At 41.1% G+C, this 19,448-nt stretch overlaps 1 protein-coding gene across 1 annotated transcript in view; it reads left to right on the top strand.

The window, feature by feature from the left end:
- Window positions 1-305: 305 nt before the first annotated feature.
- Window positions 306-19,448, top strand: part of MYH15 (myosin heavy chain 15) — a 91,615-nt gene continuing 72,472 nt past the window's right edge. The window contains exons 1-6 of the mRNA XM_082219696.1: window positions 306-451; window positions 2,041-2,144; window positions 4,538-4,681; window positions 8,193-8,349; window positions 17,523-17,550; window positions 19,262-19,355. Coding sequence (XP_082075822.1) covers window positions 361-451; window positions 2,041-2,144; window positions 4,538-4,681; window positions 8,193-8,349; window positions 17,523-17,550; window positions 19,262-19,355 — 618 coding nt within the window. The 5' untranslated portion in view covers window positions 306-360. The remainder of the gene's footprint in view (window positions 452-2,040; window positions 2,145-4,537; window positions 4,682-8,192; window positions 8,350-17,522; window positions 17,551-19,261; window positions 19,356-19,448) is intronic.

Raw genomic sequence — 19,448 nt, 5'->3', positions numbered from 1 at the left:
GTCCTTGCTTTAATTGTTGCAGTGGATAAGAGGGTGGTGAGCTGCATTGGCTGGGCACGCAACAAACCAATTCTGAACATGTGTGGAATTAATTTTCCGTAACCCTGTACAACTACAACTTATCTCTCAAATACCACATTGCAGGCAGCTTTTAGCTGTGCAGAACAGAGTGACAAGACACACATTTGAAAAATAAATGCATGCATAGTTCAGCTTTCCTTGGAAACAGCTGCCATGTGGAAGTGCTATATATCGCTCTGCTTTGGATATGAGATAGATAGATAGTAATTTTGTTGTTGTTACAGGCTAGATTGCTTTGTTTTTCTTTTGGGGAGTGCAACTTTCAGCTTGCTCGCCAAGATGATGGACATGTCGGAATTCGGGGAAGCTGCTCCCTTCCTCCGGAAAAGTGACAAGGAGTTGATGGTGTTGCAGACTGTGGCTTTTGAAGGTAAGGTGTTAGTTGTTGATTCTGCCATCAACCAGGAAGGCTGAATGGTGCATACTCTATAGCTTATGATTAGAAGTTCTATCGTAAAGGGCCAATGTCTTTACAGCAGTCTGTTTAGACTGGTGCCCCTTATACTTCTGCACTTTTAAAAAATGTGCAGTTGTTCTGCTGGTCTGACCAGCTGCATGTTCCATATGTAGCTTAATATGTAGCTTAAATTGCACTGCAATTTGAATATATAATAGGTAGCCTTTCCATTTTACTTGATAAGACCCTCTTTTCCCCATTGATGTTGTGATTATTCTGATGTCAAGATCTTGCAAGAAGGGTTGCAGAACTTTGATGTTCACCATCTCAAAGTATAAAGTAACGTTGTCTGGAAATAGCACAGCAGCTCTTAGCCAGCTCGGAGAACACGTATTGTTCTTAATGGTATTTTAAGAAGGTAAGGTAAGTACGTCTGTTGCATGTGGGTGACATATGGCCTGCCTGGATTCAGTGTGTGCTTTTAGACATCAAAGCAAAGAACACACAGCTTCCGGGCATTGTTCTATAAGCATCAACTAGCTGGAACCAGAAAAAACTTAAAAGCAACAGAGTTCAGAGCGTGATGCCACGCCTTTAGGGTGATAAGAAACGGCTGAGGTCATTTGCAGCTCTTATGACTTGCACTGTATACTGTAAGATCAACAGTATAAGTGCATCCATGAAGTATACTCTACCCTGTGGTATGATAGATTTGGCACTGTTACATTGTGATGATGTGCAAATGTGTCAATTATTGCATCCCTGATTCTTGAATTTTCAGCTTGAGTTTGTTGGCTTCTTTGATTTGAGCAATTCATAAAAGCGAATGCTCCAAAAGCGTTTCAAGTAAAAAGTAAGCTAATGTAAGAGGGTGGAGCAATGGGGAGTTGAACATACTTGTAAATTACTCAAATTCCAAACAATCAAATTGTAACCTGTGAATTGCACACTTCCTTGCATTTAGCTGAGGTTAACCAAAAGCACATTTGGGTTGGTTTTTTTTTTGTATTTGGTGTTTTTTTTTTTTTTTGTAGTGCAGAAATGGTGCCAGAGCATATTCATCTTCTGTCTGGGAGGACCAATGCAAGTGGAATATAGTATTCAGGAAAATGAACTATGAGCTGGAACATCTCTAGATAAAATCTCACTTGAGCTGCTAACACAAATGATGGTCTTGTGCAGCCATAGGCAAACTCGGTCCTCCAGATGTTTTGGGACTACAATTCCCATCATCCCTGACCACTGGTCCTATTAGCTAGGGATCATGGGAGTTGTAGTCCCAAAACATCTGGAGGGCCGAGTTTCCCTATGCCTGGTCTTGTTCAAGGCCACTGCCCGCTTCAACACCTTCCCAATCTGAAGGAGGGTCAAAGCGCCATCTTACCTTTCAGGGCTGTTGTAAGGATTACTTGAGTTTGTGAATGTGCTCTGAACACATACAAAAACAACACAATTCTATTCTATTAATTAATATTCTATTATATACAATTCGTAATTTATTTTGCAATGTTGAGTATCAAATATTTTTGCATAACAACGAAGGACTCATTTTTCTATGCTAGGGAAGAAGAAATGCTGGATTCCAGATGAGAAGAAAGCTTATCTTGAAGCTGAGATAAAAGAGACTGGCGGTGGCAAAGTCACTGTTGAGACTGTGGACGGGAAGGTAAAGAGCCCCCCCCCCGTTTGATTAGTCACAAGAATAAAACATTCTAGACATAATGAGGACAGAGAAACAGTTTTTGCTGCGTACAAACTTAGGCCAGAATCAGTTAAACAGAAAGAAGCAACAATCCGAGGAAGGGACGGAGGATCACACAAGAGAGCACCATATAGAGGGCTGGAGATTTCCTTGCTGCTACGCTATGTACGATCTCACTGTGCTTCTAAAACCAAGGGCCAAAATGCGTGTTAAGCTCAACGCGTATATATACAGCTACACCTCCAGATTTTGTTTAATTAATTTTTGCTGTGTGAGGAGGAGCCTGATAGTTATCCAGACCAAAGCACAAGGGAAAGGGAGGCTTATCTCTCTTCTCCCAGCCATGCTCACGATGAAAATCCTCCCCTCCCCTCCTCCTAGTATAGCTAGGAAGCTTAGGCAAAAAAGTTCACAATGGGATATTTTTCTCTAAGTCTCCTAGCTCTTTGTGTGTATGTTATCTTCATATATCCAGGAGCCTATAAGCAATTGCCTATAGGTGCACATGAGCTTATGAGACTTGCAGTCTTTTGGGGGGGACGACCCTACAGATATGCCGTTTATTGGTACCTGCATGTGGGTAGCGTATGAGGAGCCCCCTGCATTTATGTGAAAGCATTTTTGTTTAAGCTTCTACCCATGGCAGTTGGGGTGACAAAATATGTGGCACATATGGAAGCCATAAACATCTCTTTGTGATTCCTACAGAATAAACGAACAAGGCCTTAGTATATTTAATTTGTTTTTATATTGTATGCATTGACCCAAAGGATTAAGCAAGAAAGTCTTTTAAAAATCACTGTTGACACAAACAAATGAATAAAACCTGAGAGAGGTTTAGTCATGATTTTGCAAAATATAATAATAATAATAATAATAATAATAATAATAATAATAATAATAATTAATTATTATTATTATTATTATTATTATTATTATTTATTTATTTATTTACACCCTGGTCACTCTGGGTGGCTCCCAACAGAATATTAAAAACACAATAAAACATCAAACATTAAAATTTCCCAATACAGGGTTGCCTGCAGATGTCTTCTAAAAGTCAGATAGTTGTTTATTTCCTCGACATCTGAAGGGAAGGCATTCCACAGGGTGGGTGCCACTACCAAGAAGACCCTCTGCCTGTAACCTCACTTCTCGCAGGGAGGGAACTGCCAGAATGCCCTCAGAGCTGGACCTCAGTGTCCAGGCTGAATGATGGGGGTGGAGATGCTTCTTCAGGTATACATGAAGCAGATGCACTGAATTAAGATTCACCAAATGCTTCATTGCTATGACCTGTAGACTGAATTGGGACATAGGTTTTTTATTTATTAAATTTCTACCCCACACCATGGTCCCGCTCACACATGACACTAAGCCAAACCAGGGCTTAGCATGAGTGAGCAAACATGTGGGTTTCTGGGCTACTCCTTTGATCATGACCTTCTCTCCAGGATCATGACCTTTGCTCCTGCACATCTGGTCATGGCTTGTACTTAGCCATGGATTGACTTGGCATTATGTGTGAATCAGGTCCATGTGAGTTTATTGACTTACCAATGCTAGGATGTCTCTGATATCAACAACTGTCCTTTGTGAATAATGAAAATTGTTAATTTAATTGTTGTGGTCTGTCCTTTCTGCATTTGATTTTTTTTTCTGACCTCACTGTTTACAATCACCGCTATCCCACTGCCACTTGTATATCTACCTACAACCCAGCATAACATTTAATGTACTTGATTAAATGGACCATCACCCACAACACTCTTTTGTCATAATAAATCTGTTAGTCTTTATGATGCCACAAGGGTCTTCATTGTTTTTGTTGCCATGGTCTAATATTGCTAGCCCTCTGCAAGTAATTTATCTACAAATTATAATGCTTAGTAACTGTTATGTCTTCATTGGTTCCTGTTTTGTTTTAAAATCACAACAACTTCAGGTTAATGCTTTGCTACATCCTTCATAGGCAAATTGGGATAGCATTTAGCTTATAACCAGTTCCCAGTGTTTGACCACTTTCTCCATCTTGCTTTTTCAACTTCAGATGGCCATCATCATTATTGCTTTCTTAAAAATCATGTATTCTACTGCTTACAACAGTGGGTGGCAGTATCCAACAAACTGAAATGGATAAGAGATGGATTTTCTTTTTTTCTTTTCGATCAGTCTCCCAAGAGACCAGATATTTAGGGTTGCACAGAAGCCTTCAAAGTTGAGTTTCCATTTGTGGGCAGCCTGTCCTTGAAAGTAATCCTTAAACAATCTTTTAATTTAAAAAAAGTGTTGTCAGATCACTCTGTAGTACAGGAAGTTTGGAAAGGCCGTGGTTACAGTGTTCCCTTTTCTTGCAGACAGTCACTTTGAAGGAAGATGATGTTCAACAGATGAACCCTCCCAAGTTTGACATGATTGAAGATATGGCTATGCTGACCCACCTCAACGAGGCATCTGTGCTGCATAATTTGAACAGACGCTACAGTAACTGGATGATCTATGTATGAGTCATTCATTGATTTTCATTTAAAACTGCATGTTGAATTGCATCTCCATTGTGCAGGATAAGAATCAATAGTGCCAGATGGACATTCTGACCTTTGACCCCTTTGTGGTTCCTGTTCCTGGCTTATTCTGCATGAGGGACTCTCCTCTGTATACTTTCTGCTCCTTTGTATATTCACTTCTGTGATCTTCCTTTGAAACTGAGTTTCTGGTGCATGCTGCTGGTCAGAAGTTTCCAGAATAACCGTTGACAGGCAGACAACCAAAATACCCTTGGGTTCAGTTCCCTCCCCCAAAAGTAGGTCAGCTCTCTCTATACCCCTGTCAAGGGGTAAGGAGGTTATTGCTGCACATAGTGTCAAGTATGTGGTTAAAAGGAGTGGTAGATTGTGTCATAAAATTGTAATTCTGTATGAGCTCTCCGGCAACTCCTTGAACATGGATTATCGGTCATTTAGTCTTTACAGCTACTCAGAATGCATATTGTGGAATGGTTGCGTTTCTGTAAACCCCCCTAAGAACATAAGACTAGCCTCTTGGATCAGGCCAGTGGTCTATCAAGTCCAGGATCCTTTTCTCACAGTGGCCAATAAGGTGCTATGGGAAACCTGCAAGCAGCAGGACTTGAGCACAATAGCATTCTCGCTTCCTGCAGCTACCAGAAACTGGTGTGCAGAAAATTCCAGCAACTGGTATTCAGAACCATTACCTTTCTCATGTGGTTTTGCCTACTAGGAAGAAGACAGGAATGAGACCACCCCCATGTGATTTCTTTAGCATCCCTGTCTCAAATGTTGTGGTGTCACCAGGAAAAAAAAGGGGGGCATAGAAGAGGCAAAGTATATTTCTAGGTGGGCGAGTTGTTCTCTGAAATAAAAATAGCAGTACAGTGGTACCTCGGGTTACATACACTTCAGGTTACATATGCTTCAGGTTACAGACTCTGCTACCCCAGAAATAGTGCTTCAGGTTAAGAACTTTGCTTCAGGATGAGAACAGAAATTGTGCTCCGGCGGCGCAGCAGCAGCGGGAGGCCCCGTTAGCTAAAGTGGTGCTTCAGGTTAAGAACAGACCTCCGGAATGAATTAAGTACTTAACCCGAGGTACCACTGTATATGTTATTTGCAATGACGGTCCAAGTGGGGGTGGAGGATGACTGATCACCTTGTGTGGAGTGCTAACCCCCTGTCTCCCCTCTGGTGCTTCCCATGTTTGTAATGCTCAGTACAATGGTACCTCGGGTTACAGACGCTTCAGGTTACAGACTCCGCTAACCCAGAAATAGTACCTTGGGTTAAGAACTTTGCTTCAGGATGAGAACAGAAATCGTGCAGCGGCGGCGCAGCAGCAGTGGGAGGCCCCAATAGCTAAAGTGGTACCTTAAGTTAAGAATGGTTTCAGGTTAAGAACGGACCTCCAGACGAATTAAGTTCTTAACTAGAGGTACCACTGTACTAACATGTTACCTTGCCTCTAGCAAGCTAAAGTGTTTTTTTAAATTACCGTAAGTGAATTAAATTTTTGTCACTATGTCTTATCAGATGCCGAGCAGTATAGCTATAGCACATTAAATGATCAAAGGTTGACTAGAGGGCTACTTTTTCATTTTTTAATGTCTGTCACATTCTTAATTCACCCATTTTATGACTGCGTCTGTGCCTTGGGCAGCTGATAGAGGTCAGAATGTTCCTGTCTCCTGAAATACAGGTGGTGTCAAACAGTAGACAACTTGCCTCAGTGTACCCAGTCTCTAAATATGCAGGGAGCAGCTCTCTTTCTAATATATTTGAATAAATGAGGGCACCCCTATAATTTGGGTACACCAGGCATCTGTTTACTTTGTCTCTGTGGCTTAGCCAGCCTTTACCTCTTGGTTTCACTCTGGTTGGACAATAGGTTTTCATGCTTTACACACCAGCAGAAGCAGAATAAACGATGCATATTAAGCAAAGACACATGCTGCATAATATTATCAAGATACAGTAGTTTCCTTTTAAAGTGCAAAGTTTGGATAATTGCTGCAGAATCTGGATGCTTATAGCATGGCGTGTGCCCAGTCCTGATTGCAACAGGAGTTGAACGCCTTTCTTAACAAATATTGTTAGCCGTTAGATTGCTTACCTTTCTAAATGCCTTGTGCATAATTTTATTGTAGTAGATGAAGTGTTTGGTATTGGAAAATCATGTTCCAATGCATACTACCGTATTTTTCGCCCTATAGGACGCACCGTCCCATAAGGCACAACTAGTTTTTTTGGGGGGGAATAAAGGGGGGGGAATTATTTTTCCCCCAGGCGCGGGGCTGGGGCGGGGGAAGCCCGAGTTTTCCCCGACCCCAGCCCCCAGAACAGGCAACTCTCCGCAAGCCGCGGGAGCCCAGCGCAGGGCTCCTGTGCCTTGCCGAGAGCTGCGTGAAGTCTGGGCGTGCTGAGCTCAGCGCGCCCAGCCTTCGGCATGCAGGCAACTCTCCGCAAGCCGCGGGAGCCCGGCGCAGGCTCCCACGGCTTACGGAGATCTGCGTGAAGCCTGGAGAGCGAGAGGGGTTGGTGCGCGCCGACCCCTCTCACTCTCCAGGCTTCAGCAAAAGCCTGCATTCACCCCATAGGACGCACACACATTTCCCCTTCATTTTTGGAGGGGAAAACTGTGAAAGAGCGAAAAATACAGTAGTTTACAACGAAATTCATTGTTACTGGCCATGTTCCTCATTTCCAAGGTTAAACTAATTTCTAATTGAGTTGTACTAATGAAATGTGTTTTTTTTATTCATGAGATTTTCTTAGTGGGCTTCCGTCTACACATCATCAAAGTCTGGGGATACTTCATATATATCGCACCTTTCTTCAGTAGAATTCCAGGTGGCATGGATATGATTCTCAGGTGGCTTTCCATCCCGTTTAGTTTTAGAAAGGTTGCTGCATCAAGTGACTATGGGCCATCTATGGGAGCTTGTAGCTCTTCAGATGTTGTTGGACTCCAACTCCCATCAACTCTAGTCAGCATAATCAATAGCTAGAAATGATGGGAGTTGTAATCCAACAACATCTGGAGGGCCACATGTTCCCCATCTTTTTACCGTTATACAAGTCCCAATCAACTAATGTTGCTTTCCCTTAAAAATGTTATCATTTATATTTACAGAGGTTTGCATTTTCAGGTGAATTGTTGGAAGCTGGGATTATGAGGAAATCCTGAGCTGAAAGTTACAAATGGTTGGCTATGACCAACATATCCATTGCTCCAAAATGAAACAGACAACTTTGATGCTATCGATGGGATTCACTTTCATTTTGTGTGTTTAGTATTAATATATGAGTAAATTTCTTTCTCAATTTCCATGCCAGTGCAGTCTGGTTCTGTTAAGCCATCTTTTGTTAAAAACAACAATGACAAACCCTACAAATGAACTGGATTAGAACAACTGCACTGTTGGCATTAGGACACAGTGTGAAATCCTCATGTTCTTTACCAAGGTTCTTAGTGATTTTCTTCTGTTTTCCTTTCCAGACTTATTCGGGTCTCTTCTGTGTGACAATAAACCCTTACAAATGGCTTCCTGTCTACAAGACAGAAGTTGTTTCAGCTTACAAGGGCAAGAGACGTTCAGAGGCTCCTCCTCACATCTTCTCCATAGCTGATAATGCTTACCATGACATGCTGCGTAGTAAGTAGCGTCATTTGCCCACATGGCCCTTATTTGTTTGTCCTACAACTAAATCTTGCTTTCAAATGTTTTCCAAATGCTGACAAGAGAAGCTTCTAGGAAGGGCATTTAGGCACTATATCATGGGCAAAGAGCCTGGAGATGGTAAGATCTGTGATCTTCAGTGCCACTCAGATTAGGGATAATATCTACTGAACTCCTGACTGTCGGAACTGTATATCCTTGAAGTGACTTGTAGCTTAACAATGCCAGAAGGGCCACAGGTTCCCTGCTCTTGGTTTACAAGAAAGAAAGAGAAATTGTTGAGAGAATTTTTTTATTTCCCCCCAGTAATGCTTAGGTTTTATAAGACACTAAAACCATCATTACACAGTCTTCCCGTCTCTGAGCAGTGAGAAACTCCAGGGATGTGCAGCGCTCACTCTGAGTTAATTTATTTGGAAGAAGATCAATGAAAGGTTATGACAGTTTTTAAGCATTTGAATTTATTTACAGGTGCAGATCTAGATTTAATATTTCAACAGAAAGCCAAATTCATTGTCATGTGTCAGGTCTCCAACTTTCCTGACACAGTTTGCTTACTGTGCTCCTAAAAACTCAGCTCTCTGTGCCTGTCTCTCAGAAACTAGACTTTATCTCTTTTGTTCACTTCCCAGGCACACACAGACCTAGCATATACCATCCTTAGCTGGATAGGGAAACAACCCACCCACTTCAGATGACTTAAGGGAGATCCATCTATCAAGAGCAATCAGTTAGCAATCTGCCTAAAAAAAGGTTTTGCAGCTGTGTCTTAAAGGAGCTTCAGCAGTCATTCTTGCTCTCTAGTCTCTAACACTCTCTTTTTTTTTTATAATAATTTTATTGCATTTTTCCAAATTACAAGTAAAACAGAAGAAAAAAAACAGAACAAAAGAAAAGATAAGAAAAGAAAACAAAGGATTCCATTTCAATAACTTTTTTTTCAAATTTCCATTGGACTTCCCCACATCCCCCGGATAATGCATTCTTGATAATAAAGTCATCAGCAAATTATACCCTTATTTCATATATTTCTTTATATTTTCAATTGCAATTTAAGTTTAAATCTCTTGTTCTCCATTTACTCTAAAAATATAACCTGATATCATTTTAACCCATTTAAACTTTGGTTCTTTCACAAATATTAACAATTTCATAAATAATTAAATTTCGTTGCTGGGGCTAGCGTCCTGAATCATACGTCATCTTATGTTTCATACAACTTGTAATACTTTTGCAAATAGTCTTTAAATTTTTTCCAGTCCTCCTCCATTGCCTCTTCTCCCAGGTCCCGGATTCTTGCAGTCATCTCAGCCAATTCCATATAGTTCATCAGTTGCGTCTGCCACTCCTCCAGTGTGGGCAAATCTTGGGTCTTCCAGTATTTGGCGATAAGGATTCTTGCTGCAGTTGTAGCGTACATAAAGAAAGTTCTGTCCTTTTTTAACACCTTCTGGCCGACAATGCCCAGAAGAAAGGCCTCTGGTTTCTTGGGAAAGGTGTACTTAAACACCTTCTTTAACTCATTATAGATCATTTCCCAAAAGGCCTTCAATCTTGGGCACGTCCACCAGAGGTGGAAAAATGTCCCTTCAGCCTCCTTGCATTTCCAACATTTATTGTCAGACAAATGGTATATCTTAGCAAGTTTGACTGGGGTCATGTACCACCTGTACACCATTTTCATAATATTTTCTTTCAAGGCATTACATGCCGTGAACTTCATACCGGTGGTCCATAACTTTTCCCAGTCTTCTGACATGATGTTATAACCAATGTCTTGAGCCCATTTTATCATGGCTGATTTAACTGTCTCATCCTGAGTGTTCCATTTAAGCAGCAAGTTGTACATTCTCGATATTACCTTGGTCTTTGGTTCTAACAGCTCTGTCTCAAGTTTCGATTTTTCCACCTGGAATCCTATTTTTTTATCTAGCTTGAAAACCTCATTAATTTGGGCATAGTGTAGCCAATTTTGCACCTTATCTTTTAGTTTTTCAAAGCTCTGCAATCTCCAATTACCTCCAATATTCTCTATTATTTCCCAATATTTCGGCCAATATGCCTCCATATTGGATGTTTTCCGAGCTTTGGCCTCTATTGGTGAGATCCACCTCGGAGTTTTACTTTCCAATAAGTCTTTGTATTTTTTCCAGACCATGTATATTGCTTTCCTGACAATATGGTTTTTGAACATTCCATGTGTTTTCCCCTTGTCATACCACAAATACGCATGCCAACCTAGCGAATTGTTGAAGCCTTCCAGATCTAGGACATCAGTGTTTTCCAATAAAATCCAATCTTTCATCCAGCAGAAGGCCGCAGCTTCATAGTATAACCTTAAGTCCGGCAGGGCAAACCCCCCTCTCTCCTTTGCATCAGTTAATATTTTAAACTTTATTCGGGGCTTTTTGCCCTGCCAGACAAATTTAGAAATGTCCTTCTGCCACTTTCCAAAACAATCCACTCTGTCCACAATCTGCAAGGCCTGGAACAAAAACAACATTTTTGGCAAAACGTTCATTTTTATAGCTGCGATTCGGCCTAACAAGGATAATTTCAATCTTGACCAAATTTCTAAGTCTTTTTTAACTTCTGACCAACATTTTTCATAGTTATCTTTAAATAGATTCAAATTCTTAGAAGACAGATTGACCCCCAGGTATTTCACTTTTTTAACAATGTTTAGCTCTGTTTCTTTCTGAAACTCCTCTGTTTCAATAACCGTCAGGTTTTTCCCTAACACCTTAGTTTTTTGTTTGTTCAGCTTAAAACCCGCCACCCGACCAAATTTCTGAATCAATTCCAAAACTCTTTTTGTACTAGGTTCTGGCTCCTGTAATGTTAAAACCAAGTCATCTGCAAATGCTTTCAGTTTATATTGTTTCGCTCCGACCCGTATTCCTTGTACCTGCCGATCCTCCCTTATCATGTTCAGCAAAACCTCCAGGACTGAGATAAACAACAGAGGGGATAGGGGGCACCCTTGGCGTGTTCCTTTTTCAATATGAAGTTCTTCTGTCACCACATTGTTCACTATCAACTTAGCTTTTTGTTCAGAATAGATTGCCTCTATTCCGTTCTCAAACCCCCTTCCCACTCCCATCCCTTCCAAGTTTTTCTTCATAAATTTCCAAGAAATATTATCAAAGGCCTTCTCCGCGTCGATAAAGATTAACACCGCTTTGGTGTTAATATTTGTTTGTAAAAGTTCCAAAATATCGATAATGTTCCTGGTATTATCATACAAATGTCTACCTGGGAGAAAGCCTGCTTGGTCCTTATGAATTACTTCATTTAATACTTTTTTAAATCTGTTAGCCAAAACGTCCGCAAATATTTTGTAATCCACATTTAGGAGTGAGATGGGGCGATAGTTCTTAAGTTGAGTCTTTTCAGTTTCCACTTTAGGTATCAATGTGATGAATGCTTCTTTCCACGTATCTGGTGCCCTCCCTCCCCCCATAATATAGTTGCAAACCTCCATTAATGGTTGTATCAGATAGTCTTTTAAAGTCCTGTAATATTTGGAGGTAAGTCCATCGGGGCCCGGAGATTTGCCTAGTTGCATATTCTGAATGGCATCCTCGATTTCCTGTAGTGTTATTTTACAATTCAAGATTGATCTCTTCTCTTGAGATAATTTTGGAAGGCCATTATCTTTCAAGAATTGTTCTATCTCAATTGCTTCCTCAGGTTCTTGTGTGTACAATTTTTTAAAATATTTCTGGAAACACTTTCTAATTTCTCCTGGTTTCTGAAAGTTTTTCCCTTCAACTTCTAGGTTGGTGACATAATTTAATTTTTGTCTCTTTTTCAACTGCCAAGCAAGTAGTTTCCCACATTTGTTTGCAGATTCAAAGGATCTTTGTTTCATTTGTTTGATTTTCCATTCCACTTCTTGGTTAATCAATTTCGCATATTGTGACTGGTGGAATTTTATTTCTCTTAAAGTCTCTTTTGATTTTGGATTCACTCTTAATTTTTTCTCCCCATCACTTATCTTCTCCAAAATCTTGTCTTTTTTACTATTCCAGAGTTTTTTCTTGATTGTATTCTGTTGTATCAGGAACCCTCTCATTACAGCTTTGCTTGCGTCCCAGATGATTCTTTTTTCCACTGAGGTATTCAAGTTGATTTCAAAATAATCCTTTAAAGTTTTTTGGGCCTTCTTTACGATCTCTTGATCTCTTAACAAGTTGTCATTCATTTTCCATCTGAAGGAATCGGCAGTAGTAAATCTCATTTCCATTTTCAAAGCGTTATGGTCGGAGCAAGTCTTTGGGCAGATTTCTATTTTTGTAGTCTTAGGTGCCAGCCCTCTAGTTGCCCAGATTTGGTCGATTCTTGTCCATGACAGGTGGGCCTCAGAAAAGAAAGTTCCTTCTTTACCTAGGGGGTTTCTCGTCCTCCATAAATCAATTAGGTCCATATTGTCAGTTAATTCAAAAAAGGTTTTTGGTAGTCTTCCATCTTTAGTCAGATTCTGATTCTGTGACTTATCCATCAAAGTGGAGACAACCCCATTCATATCTCCCATCATAATGATGTTGGAGTAGTCCAGATAGTCCAGTAGTGTCTCATGCAGCTTCTTATAAAATTCTGATTTCCCCTCATTTGGTGCATAGATTCCTAATATCAAAACTTTTTCTCCTTGGGTCGAGATTTCAATAGCCAGGATTCTTCCTTGTTCATCTTTAAACAGAAATTTTGGTGATAAATTCTCTTTAGCATAAATCACCACACCTCTCTTCTTAACTCGGTCTGATGAGATAAATTCTTGGCCTAATCTTTTATTTATTAACACCTTCCTATGTAACCTGGTCACATGGGTTTCTTGCAAGCAAATTATATCCAAGTTCTCTTTCTTTAATATATGAAAAATCCTTTTGCGTTTTTCTGGGGAATTCGCGCCATTAATGTTCCAACTGTAAAGCTGCAGAGACATCCTGTATCAATCTGTTGTTACTCTTATTGGGTGTCTTCTTTTTTATCCAAATCCGAAGGTGGTGGTTCTTTTCCTAGCACTGGTGGTGGCCAAATGGCTGCCACTCCTTTCTGCAAGTCTTCTCCGTGGTCGTGTAGGAACTTCTGGCTATCCTCTTTCGTTTTGATCTTTATCTTCTTTCCTTTGTATTTAAACGAAAGACCCTGTGGAAACTCCCACCTGTAAGGTATTCCGTTGCCTCTCAAAAGTCCAGTTAGGTCGGTGTAGTTAGATCTTAGATCCAGTAATTGTTTAGGTATGTCCTTGTAAATTTGTGCTCTTCTGTCCTGGATCTCAAGTGCTTTATTAAAGTGTAGGTCAAGTAGCTTGTCTCTCTCCTGCTTGGTCCTTAAGATAATCAAACAGTCCCTAGGTCTGTCCTTCCCAGCCGCCCTTCCCAATCTAAATGCAGTTGTTATTTTAAAATCTGTATCTTCGTTTATGCCCCAGAATTTAGAAAATTCTGCTGTCAAAAAGCCAGTCAAATCCTCTTTCTCAATCTCTGGAATAAAGCGTAATCTCAAATTATTTTCCTTGTTTCGCAGTTCCACCAAAGACAGATAGGCCTGCTGGTCAGTAATATGTTTATGGAGTGGCCTTACCTCTCCTTTCAGTTCCTCTACTTCTTTAGTTACTGCTTCTACTTTCTCATTCGCAGCCTCGGCCAGTTTTCGATTTTCAGATACTACGTCCTTTAGGTTTCCAATATCTTGTGAATGCTTAGCCACCTGTTCAGAAAGTTTGTTAATTGAAGATGTAGCTAAGTCAATTTTTGCAGTCTGATCATCCACTTTTTTGTTCAAAATTGCAAATTGTTGTTGCATTTCCTCTAGAAGAATGTTGGATCCCCCAGCTGCCATATCTTCTTCACTTGTTAATTGTTCTAATTCTTCAGCTGGGGTTGTTGGTAATGATACAGCCTGTAGTACCGCAGGGACTGAAGATCTACGGCCCTGGGAAACCAAAGTTGTTTGTACCAATTTGCCTTTCCCTGCTTTCGACGCAGCTCTTGTTTTTGGTTTGCCACTCATTCCACCCTCATTCCACACCTGTCTTTGGATTCAAGGTCAAGCTGTCAAAAGTTCCATGGGAAAGACAGGCCTCAGGATAAGTCACCAAGCCACAGAGAGACAAAACAAAGTCAGTTCTCAGGAAATTGTAAATCCCAAACTCCACTAGAGGGAGTATAGCTCAGTTCATGAAAGAAGAAACAAAGTTTCAGTCGCCATTAAAGTTCCTACAATTAGACAAGTTAATAAATATCTTTAGAGAAGAACTTTTCCTTCTTGCAGAGCCCTCTCAGTTTTGCCACAATAGTTTCTTAAAAGGTGCAAAATACAGTTGCTTAATTGTATCCACCGGTAGACATCTGTTTCAACTTTGTAAATATATCCGCAACATAACTTTTACCCGCTGCAAGTCCAGGGCTAGGGATTCTCAAGTCTTTAAAGTTTTGAAAATTTTAGCAGAGGAGAAACCCCAATTAAAATAGACACAGTCACAGAAAATTAGAAATAACTTGCCTTTCCCTTCAATTTCCAAGCTTCTCCAGACGTATGGTATCTCTCTTTTTAAAACCTTTTTCTATTGCTTCCAGCTTGTCAGTTTCTTTGCCTTTAATCATTAAGCACCTCCGGGAGACGGACTTCCTTTTTCTCGTCTCCCGCTTTCAGCCGAATTCACAATTTGTAATCCAATCTCATATAAATCCTACTCACGAGTAGTTGATTTGTAATCCAATGTAAAGGAAGAAAGGTCGGCGCTCATCGGTAACAGCCGCGCGGCTTCACTCCCGCAGAAAGAGCGATGAATCCACAGCACCGCTTCCCCTCCGCGCTTCCGGAGCCCCTTACGGGGTCCCTTCTTCGTTTTGGGGGTCGCTCTCGGTGCCCGCCGGATCCCACGGCCACGAGCTCGCTCTGCTCGTGGTTTAACTTAATGGGTCGTCGCTTCGCCGTAGCAAACAACCCTTTTCTGCGGAGCCCCTCTCTGCAGCGCAAAGAGGACCGCCATTACCCGTTTCGCGCCGCCTCCGGAAGTCTCTAGTCTCTAACACTCTCTTGTCAAAACCTCCAACCTTACAACACAATGATCCAGGTCACCTCGCCTGTGTTCCTGTGCTCACATGGACCACCCATAAACAAGAATTTCTCCATGGACATCATTGTCAGAGGGTGAATCTGTGTACTCAGTAGCCCCATAACTCTTTCTGACAGTAAAGTGAATGGCAAACCTTGGTTTGCTTCAATCTCTATGTGCACATTTCTGTTGCTCCTACCCCTGCCTGCTCCCTGTTTACACAGAGAAATAATCAGCCAGTAGGTCAGGACACTTTCTTTTCTTTTCTTTTTTACAGTCCTGCTTCCCTTTGGCTGAAAGAAAGGAATGTACTGTAACAAATGAGCCTTCTTTGAACAGAAACCACAAGGCAGAAATAGTGATCTCAATAACTGGAGCAGCTGTTTAAGAGAAGGAGCATGCGCTTAGCTCTCCTGTTGAATTCAATGTGTGCTAAAACTGCCTGGCTTTGGCTGCACTACAGCCAAATGTTAAAGGCCACTGACTCTAGCCTCCCTCAAGCACTGGAGCAGTGATATAACATCATGCCACCAGAACTGGAGCACACTGCAAATTCATGTCCGAGCAGCAGATTTCTTCCATCAGAGGGCAGTGGTGATGCATGCCTGATTATCTGGAGCACTAATATTTGTGCAGCCATTGACATTCTGGAACATTACCAAGGGAGCTTGGGGTTTGTGCTCATCTGTTTCAAATGTGACTCTGCACAGAGCACAATAGGTATACTGCCATTGATAACATTAAAATAATATATCAAAGTATGAGATACTTTCCTGTCTTGTGCTTTTTGTTGGAGCTGGCTGAGTTATAATAATAGTTGAAGCATAAAAAGCAAAGCAAAATCTGTAATTATGCTTGGCACAGTAATGTGTTTGGCTTTCTAGGTCCTTATAATTATAGCATCTTTAAATGCGAGGTGCCTGCCCTTAAGAGGCATGCACTATTGTTACAGAGCTAGTTTGTCTAGATCCCCCGAACTAAGAACTTTTCCCTTACCCCTATGAAGTCAGTGCAATACCGCAGCTGTATGGGTCTTGTTTGCTACTCTTGTATGGAATGACCATTCTGGGCGGGGTTGGTAGGGGAGGCAAGTACTTCAAATTCCATTGACGGTCATTTGCAAATAAAGCACATGCTTGCCCAATATAACATAAATTCCTCTAGGTTCTCTCCTCTCTCAAATCGCTTGCAAACAAAAAAGATTGCTAAGCTGACATGTTACACAGCTGGTACTTTGAGACAATCTCTATGTCAAAGAAGGGGAACCTGTGGCCCTTTAGAAATTGGACTGCAACTTCTATCAACCCCAGCCAGCGCAGCCAGTGGTCAAGGAATATGGGATTTGTAGTCTAGCAGCAGCTGGAGGGCCACAAGTTCTCTATCCTTGCCCTGACCAATTGGACTGCCAATGCTGATTTCCTTTTAATTCACAAAACATGCCCTTTCATTAGAAAGCAACAGAAGCCTCATGCTCTCAAAATTGTTGCGGGGCAACCAAACCTTTTGGTTTAAATGCAAAACTTGAAACTTCACTACGTTTCTTCCATGTAACACAAATAGAACAGGTTGAAGGGAAGCATCTAACACAACAGGTTTAGAAACCCTCTAATCTGAATGTCTTTAGCTGAATGTGTTTTCCATGTTACAGAGCCTTTGATACGCTAATTAACCCCAACCTGTCAAAAACCCATCCCTCCTTTGTTTCTCTTTGCTCTCTTCATTCCTACTTCCTTTGAAGAGCCCAGTGAATTTCAACAGCACACCTTGCTCTTGGAATTTCTACCAAGAAACTGATCTGGTTAAATTGTCTTTCTCTGCTTGGGATGGAGTCATGCAATGGCTTTTGCAGCTACCTCCACAGCAGGCATATGGTACTAAATAATGGAGAGAACCCAAAATGAATTGGTTTTGCAGGCCAATGCATTTTGCCAAAGCACTTAAAATATACTAAACAAGATATTTCCCATGTTGAGGGGAGTTTGCCTAAATGGGTTTCTTCTTGTTTATTTCTGTTTGTATAAGAAATTATTCCCTGGTGACTATGTAGCAAGTGCAATTACAGGTTCCTTTTTTCCCTTCTGCACAGATCGAGAGAACCAGTCAATGCTGATCACGTAAGTGGATCTTTTTCTAGGGAGGTTATTTATGCAATGCTAAAAAAGGAAAAACGCATCTTTGAAAAAAAGGGCAAAAGAGGACACAGATTCGCCTAACATTTCTATATGCTAATTATAGTATAGATGCAAATTGAGAAATAATTGCTATAATATAAATAAAAATACAATATATCCCACCACAATGGGAAAGATTGTGACCAAGTGATCTATGTGCCTACTCAGTAACTATTTATATTTATTTCAAGGCCCAGTTCTCCCTTATCTTCAAATCTGATCAGACAGTCCTTCACACAGAGGACTCCTTCCGAAGAGAACTATTTTATGTAAAATAGGACACATAGCCACCCCCATCTTTTCAGATGCCTCACATCAGCAAAAGCAAACATCAGCAAAAGCAATTGGTTCCTAGTATGCTTACCAAAGCACACAAAACTGAATACATTTTATTTCAAAGCACATATTCACCTTTGCTAACTTGTTTGCAAGGTTTTTCAGCATGGGCATTAAGAGAAGTAAATTTTACCCTTGGGTTCTGGGTATAAAGTTAGTTATTGGGCCAAGAGTAAGTACTTAAAGAGGGAACACCTGGTAGGGGTGAGTGTGAGCAGAAAGGCAGTGTGGGCCTGGGAGCTAAGGATTAACCAGGGCTCCCTGGCTACTGTGCTTAAATATTGCTGTTCCTGATTGGATTTACCTGAGGTGCCTTGAGTCTGTTTCTAAGAAACACAGCTTTGTTGCATCACAACTCAGCTTCTGATATTCAGGTTTTAGTCAGTGTATATTTTGTTGGTACCTTTGTTCCAGAAGAGCTGTGTTTTATTAGACCAAAGACGTACTAAGTCTTGGCCCAGTTTCCCACAGTGGCCAACCAGGTGGCTTTGAGAAAACTCACAAGGAGTGTTTCAGTAGTCCACTGTTGCCTCCACCATCTTCTATTCATTGGTGTTTCACATGGCCATCAATAAGACCAAGGCTTGTATCTAATGTGATGCTGAATAACTTGTTCCCTTGGCACAAGGATTTGCCCTCGAATAATTCTATTTACCCTCTCTCTGCCCCCCTTGCCCTCCTCAAATCTGCTCCAGAAGGCTGGGAGAAAGCCCCATAACAGATTTAGGAGGTGAATGAGAGGGGGAGAAAGTTCCAAATGTAAATTATTGCACTGATGGAATGAGTGGGATACTGCCCTGATAGCTACTGATAGAGCTATTCTTTCCATACTCCTATCCTCTTGTGTGCCCAGATGCCACGGTTCTCAGCATTCCAACTTAGAGAACAAAATCAGACATAACACAGTGTATTTGGGTCAAATAAGGCCACAACTGGCCTCCTTTTATACTCAAGGAGCAGACTCAAGTGAAGCCTGCTGCCAGTTGGGTTCGCTCCATGGCTGAGCACCCACTCCTTAGCCTGCTCACCATTGGCCAATTTGGCTGCAGGCATGGATTCAAACTTCCTGGCAGGTGAGGAGGCCTATCTGGCCTCCCGCCTGCTGGGAATCATCCATCATGACAAGCCTGTGTTGAATCAGCGCCAGTGGACTTACCTGTAAACATGGATCGAAAGTGAATTCCTTAAAGGTGAGGTTGCTGGACATGATTCATTCAAATGTAGCACAGTTTAGAGTTTGGGGAAAAATGCAAATGTATAAGGCTGATGGAAGTGAAAAGCTTGAGATTAATAATGTCATCTTCCTTCTGTTTCATAGTGGAGAATCTGGTGCCGGCAAGACTGTGAACACAAAACGTGTCATTCAGTATTTTGCCACAGTAGCAGCAATCGGTGAACCTGGAAAAAAGAATGTAAATATTCAAATGACTGTTTTCTTCTTCTGCGCAAATAATATTTATTACCCAACAGGTGGAAGACATTCTGTTTCCAAGGCCCTGTAAGCA

This window comes from Podarcis vaucheri (assembly GCF_965113315.1).
Source record: "Podarcis vaucheri genome assembly, chromosome: 4".
Taxonomy (NCBI): Eukaryota; Metazoa; Chordata; class Lepidosauria; order Squamata; family Lacertidae; genus Podarcis; species Podarcis vaucheri.
The sequence above is the reverse complement of the archived record's forward strand: the minus strand, read 5'-3'. Positions and strand labels throughout refer to the sequence as shown.